Below are 6,528 nucleotides of genomic sequence, written 5' to 3'. Positions count from 1 at the left end.
GATCAGAGCCAAGGCCTATGTGCCTTATGAGTATTTAATACTGTAATACAGTGCTTTCCAAAAAATACATGCTCTGTGGTGATCAGTTTTAATTGGTAGAGAAACATAAGCTTGGCATGATAAACTCAGAATTAGGTCTTCTGTTACATCCTATAAAAAGTTGAATTAACAATAAGAAAATGAGGGCGAAGTCATAAAAATATTTGAGCTTAGATTATACTCTCAGAAGCTATGTGGTCTAGAGAAAAGCACTCTCAACCTAAAATGTGATGGTTCTTATTCTATGTGTCTTGTTAGGTGATGACTGACTGACTAGGTGATGGTTGGCAAAGTCATTTCAACTCACTGAACCTTAACTTCATAATGTATAAAGGGAATCTGGTATTTTCTCCACCTACCTCACAGGGTTGTTGTGAGGATCAAATGAAATATTGTACATAAAAGAAACTTCTTTATAAAATGTGTGATACAGACACAGGACCCAGTTGCATAGCTGTAAGTCGTTCCCCCAGCTCTTGGGCCTGGGAGGGTAGATGATTCAAGCAGACTGAAAGCACATACCAAGGCCGAAGATAGGTACATGGTAAGAAGGCTATGTTAATTTTTTTTTCTGTAGAACATAGAATTCTGCCATGGACTAATTCTAAGAAGCAGTAAGTCTATAAATTTCTCTAAAATTATCAATTTTAGCACTGATAAGGCTCTAGAGAGCAGTTAGGGTTATAACATACTAATGGTTTGCAAAATTGGTTTACTAAGTTATAACCAGCATTCTTTTTAATTTCTGTATTAGACACAGAACTTTTTTTTTTAAACAGAGTCTCAAGCTGTCACCCTGGGTAGAGTGCTGTGGCAACATCATAGCGCACAGCAACCTCCAACTCTTGGGCTCAAGCGGTCCTCTTGCCTTAGTTTTTTGTACTTTTAGTAAAAACAGGGTCTGGCTCTGGCTCAGGCTGGTCACGAAACCGTGAGCTCAAGAAATCCACCTGCCTCAGCCTCCCAGAGTGCTAGGATTACTGGCATGAGCCACCGCACCCAGTTTCAGCATTCTTTTTAAATAAAAAAATACTGAGCAGAATATTTCACAATGACGGTAACAGTAAATATGGTTTTAGTTATATGCATATATGTATAAACATCTGTGTGCTTGGTCATTAAATAAAATGCATTTCCCCCCGGGGGGGGGGGGATAAACAACAAAGCAGATACATATACATTATTAGAGAAATGACCTCCATATTATGTTTTCAAACAAGACACAGAATGCTTACAGAATGTTCTATTAGCACTTTATTAAGAAGTATCCATATGAAATAGATTTTTATAAAAAGATAAATATCCACATGTATATCCATATATTTATGTATATGGATATATATGGACATTTATATATATATATATATATGTATTTTTCAACATATGTGTTTGGGCATAGAAATTTCTGAAGGCACACAACGAAAATGTCAACAATGACTGCCTTTTAAGAGGTAGAACATAGGTCTGGGTGAGAATGAGATTACTTTTCATTGGTTACCCTACCATCACTATGTCTTCTGCTACTGGTTGAATGTTTCATATGCATATATTATTTTTTCAATTAAGAAAAAGTCTGGGCTTGGCACCTATAGCTCAGGGGCTAGGGTGCCAGCCACATACACTGGAGCTGGTGGGTTCAAACATAGCCTGGGCCTCCCAAAACAACAATGACAACCACAACAGCAACAAAAAAAATAGCTGAGCATTGTGGTGGGCACCTGTAGTCCCAGCCACTTGGGAGGCTGAGGCAAGAGAATCACTTAAGCCCAAGAGTTTAAGGTTGCTGTGAGCTGTGATGCTATAGCACTCTATCCAGGGCAACATAATGAGACACTGTTCCCTCCCCCCCAAAAAAAAGTAGAAAAGAAAAAGTCTGCATATTTTTCAAATACTAATTTAATTTAATTAGTATTAAATTACTAATAAAATTAAAATACTAATTAATTTAATTAGTATTTTTTAAATACTAATTTAATTTAATTACTAAGTTAATGCAGCCTTTACTAACATTCAAATTGCAGTAGACCTTCCATAGCTGACCATCTCCTACACTGACCACCTCCTTAAGCTAACCTAATTTTCATAGACGGGACATACACTCCATGTATGTTCCAGTATTGTAGGTCTAGTTCCCCTCATTGACCAGTTTGTTATAGTCCCTTGGGTGGTCAACTTACAGAGGTTCTACTGTATTTAAAACATTAACCAGTACTTACAACAAAGAACACTTCAAATACAGTAATTACTTAAGTTAGTCACCTTTTTTTCACTCCAAGCCTAAACTGCCTATCCAACTGTTTGCTGATCATAAAGATTTTTTTTTTTTTTGAGACAGAGTCTCACTATGTTGCCCCAAGTAGAGTGCCATGGCATCACAGCTCACAGTAACCTCAAACTCTTGGGCTTAAGCGATTCTCTTGCCTCAGTCCCCCAAGTAGCTGGGGCTACAGGCGCCAGCCACAATGCCCAGCTATTTTTGGTCCAGGTCAATGAAAGGAACTAGACCTGGTTCCTGGTTTTTAGTTGCAGTTGTCATTGGTGTTTGGCAGGCCCGGGGTGGATACGAACCCTCCAGCTACAGTGTATGTGGCTGGCACCCTCGCCACTGAGCTACAGGCGCCAAGTCTGATCCTAAAAATCTTAATACTAAATAAGTACTACTACCTATGTTTTATGATTAATAGTCATATAATGAAACATTATGTATAAATATGTACTACAAGTTTTAGCATCCCTAATCTAAAAACCTAAAATCTAAATAGGTCCAAAATCTGATACTCTTAAGCACCAACATGATGCCATTAAATGGAAAATTCTACATTCAACCTCAGGTGACAGCCACTATAAAAAGGCAGTCAAAACTTTGTTTCATGCACAAAATTATTAAAAATATTATATAAAAGAGCAGTGCCTGTGGCTCAGTGAGTAGGGCACTGGCCCCATATACCGAGGGTGGCAGGTTTGAACCCAGCCCCAGCCAAACTGCAACAAAACAATAGCCGAACATTGTGGCCAGTGCCTGTAGTCCCAGCTACTTGGGAGGCTGAGGCAAGAGAACTGCCTAAGCCCAAGAGCTGGAGGTTGCTGTGAGCTATGACGCCACAGCACTCTACCGAGGGCAACAAAATGAGACTCTGTCTCAAAAAAAAAAAAAATTATATAAAACTACCTTCAGGCTGGCTCAGTGCCTATAGTTCAAGCAGCTAAGGTGCCAGCCACATACACCTGAGCTGGTGGGTTCGAATCCAGCCCTAGCCCACCAAATAACAATGATGGCTGCAACCAAAAAATAGCCAGGTGTTGTGGCAGGCACTTATAGTCCCAGCTACTTGGGAGGCAGAGGCAAGAGAATCACTTGCGCCCAGGAGTTGGTGGTTGCCACGGCACTCTACCCAGGGTAATAGCTTGAGGCTCTGTCTCAAAAAAAAAAAAAATTACCTTCAGGGTATATATATATATAAGGTGTATGTGAAATATAAATGAATTCATTGTTTAAACTTGGGTCTCATCCCCAAGATATTTCAATAGGTATATACAAATACTTCAAAATCCAGGTAGCCCCCAGGTTATGAACCAGATAGGTTCTGTAGATTTGTTCTTAAGTTGAATTTGTATGTAATTTGGAACAGGTAGGTTTACCTAACACCTATAACAGCCTCTGTTTGTGGATAGGCTCTGTAGGTTTGTTCTTAAGTTGAATTTGCATGTATGTTGGCCTGTAATAACCTCCATTCAGAAGTGTAAGCTGTACATCAGTTAGATGTTTGTAACTCAGGGACTGCCTGTATTCCAGAATCCAAAATATTCTAGACCCTACTCTGGCCCGAAGTATTTTGGATAAGGAATATTAGACCTATACATAGTCATTCATTTAAGAAATATTTTTGGCCTCTATATGCAACTCACTCTGCTCAGGGCCCTTAGTACATCTGCGGATAAATGCTTGCTATAGAGAGTCTATATACACACACCATTCCAGGCTGCTACTCCACCAGGACTGAAACTGCCACTAGTAGTCACAACCTTTTAGCAGCCTTTTAGTGCATCTTCAGGATATATGACAAAGAACTGCCAATGTTGTCTTAAAAATGACTGGGATTTGAGCTACATCTAGAGCCTACCTCTCATCCAAATGCTCCCATCTTATACCCCTATGAAAGGAACCAGAAGAGTATTTTCCCCTTAATTATCTGAATCATCACTACAGACTGAGAACCAGTAGTCTAATTTAACGGTTCTCTTTCTGTAAACTCCCCCACTGCCCTGACCCTCTTCCCCAACAATCAGGGCACTTGATAGAGGTGTTAACTGATGAAGTTTGTGCCACTCCGGGTGCGGTTCAACAGCTAGCGCCTTTTACCACTGACACTGCTTCCAGGCTTTCGCCTTCTGGACCGCAGCAGGAGGCAGAGGACCAGGAAAGGTATGACCTCCCGCACACCCGCTCACAGCGGGCCAAGAGGGGGCAGACTGCTGCCCGCGGGACGCGAAGGCTGCGGGGCTCACCGCCGTTCTGGCCGGTCGGCCTGCGCCCGCGCGCGCGCACACAAATACACACACACACACTCTCCACCAAATGGCAAGGAGGAAAAAAACAAAACCCTCCTTCTGAGTTCCCTAAGCGGGAACTTGCAATGGCTCTTCTGCTTTTTCCCACGCTCCTGCCGAGCCGCTGGTCGAGGGATCCTCCGCCCCTGCCAGCCGAACCCACCCTCGCCTCCTCCCGCGCGCCCGCCGGGAATCCCTCGCCTTTGGCGTGGCCATCCAACTCCCGGCGTTCCGCCTCCGGGCACGCCCACCCCGACTGGCGCCCCACCTTCCCGGGGACCGCCAGGCGCACGCCCCGCCTAGCGTCCCACCTTCCCGCGGATTGCCCGGCGCTCGCCCCGCGCCCCAGGCTCCCTCTCCCCACCTCCCGGCCCCGCAGACTCCCGCGTCCCACGCTCACTCAGGCCCACCTGCCCCACCTCACCTTGGTCCGGATCTGTCCCGAGGTGGACACTTTGCGGATCAGTTTCTGAGGTCCCTCTTGCTCCGCTTCGCTGTCAGACGAGTCCTCTCCCGGCCCCGCCGAGGTAGCGGCTGGGGTTACCACGGCGCCTGCCCCGGCGGTCGCTCCTCCAGCGGCGCCCGGAGGGTGGTGCTGGCCGCCAGCTCCGGCCATCCTTTCCGACTCCTGCAGGGACACAGTACCGCCCGGAGGGGGCGGCGGCGGTGGTCAGCGGGTGGGCTCTGCCCTAGCCGGGCCCGGAACCCCGCGTCCGGCCGACGCCGCCATCTTCCGCTCCCCCAGCTGCTCCCGCGGCGGTAAGGTCGCCGGGGGCCAAACGCCCTCCAGTAGGGTCCCGGCCAGGTTCCTCGGCCCGATTCCCGCCAGAGCAGCGGCAGCGGTGGGGCGCGGGAACCGCGGGTGCCGGGCCGCCTGGGACCCTGCGCACCGAGCCTCGGTATGTTCTAGGGTACCCTGACCCTAAAAACCACCACCGCGAATAGAGGACCGGGTGGCAGAGGGATTGGGGCAATCTCCCACCCACGCCCTCTACGGCCTGGGTCCCCAGATGGGCCGGAGGGTGAGTGAGACAGGAATTCTCAGCAGCCAACCCCGTCGCAGGTCTGGCAGTGGCTCCTACCCTGGGTTCTGGGCTTCAGGAGCAACAGCAGCTCCTGGGGAAGAAAGGGAACCAGAAGCTTCCTCCGGACACCCTTGGGTGCACCCGCCACGTCCCGGACCCCGATCTCTCCACTGACTCCTCGCCGCACGGTTTCAGCTAAATTATGCACTGCCCCTGTGAGGATGTCAGGCGCTGCCCCTGTCTGTCTCTCGCCCCCACCTCCATCCCCGCCTCCAAGGACCATACCTCTCCGGCCTCCGCCTGGGGGTTCGAGTCCTTTCTGCTTTCCCGACCGCCGTGTTTAGTTTCTGGCCCACTCCCACCCTCATCCGGCGCATACGGAAGAGAAGAGCATTTTCCGGGAGGTTCTGCTCCGCTCTGAGAACTTTTCGTTCAGAAAGAGCGATTCCCCCCTGGCTAACAGGAAACTGGGAAGGGCGTAGAGAAAGCGCAGAAACAAGAGAATACACGCAGGCCAGGACGACAGAATACACAATGTCTAAGCTGAAGCGCTAACCAAGACTGCCTGGGAGAAAACAATGCTCTGGAGCCCTGTGAACACCAGTACCCGCGACAAAAAACACTGGAAGTCCTGCGAGAGCCACTCCCAAACCCGGACTAGAGCAGGAGGAAATGGGATCAACAGGCTGCAGCCACCGCGCCACAACTCGTCCCCTGTAAGCATGTGGGCACTTAGGAACAGCAGACTCGCCCGCTTAACGTCCAACAACCCTTGCAGGCGTGGGAGGGCTGGGAGAGAAGTTACTAAAATGACACAGCCTCTTGTCATCCAGAGAGAACTCTCAACTGGAGTTAGCTATAATTTTAAACAGGGCAGAAAGTCCCAGCCAAACTGTGGAGTCGCTCCACCTGGATA

The 6,528-nt window shown here is 47.7% G+C and overlaps 1 protein-coding gene across 1 annotated transcript in view; it reads right to left on the bottom strand.

Annotated features, from left to right (window-relative positions):
- Nucleotides 1-5,936, bottom strand: part of DGKH (diacylglycerol kinase eta) — a 190,509-nt gene extending 184,573 nt beyond the window's left edge. The window contains exons 1-2 of the mRNA XM_003790345.3: nt 5,898-5,936; nt 5,012-5,215 (exon numbers count right to left, since the gene is read on the bottom strand). Coding sequence (XP_003790393.1) covers nt 5,012-5,203 — 192 coding nt within the window. The 5' untranslated portion in view covers nt 5,204-5,215; nt 5,898-5,936. The remainder of the gene's footprint in view (nt 1-5,011; nt 5,216-5,897) is intronic.
- Nucleotides 5,937-6,528: the final 592 nt, after the last annotated feature.

Source organism: Otolemur garnettii, unplaced genomic scaffold (genome assembly GCF_000181295.1).
Source record: "Otolemur garnettii isolate 467f Iridium unplaced genomic scaffold, OtoGar3 scaffold00043, whole genome shotgun sequence".
Taxonomy (NCBI): Eukaryota; Metazoa; Chordata; class Mammalia; order Primates; family Galagidae; genus Otolemur; species Otolemur garnettii.
The sequence above is the reverse complement of the archived record's forward strand: the minus strand, read 5'-3'. Positions and strand labels throughout refer to the sequence as shown.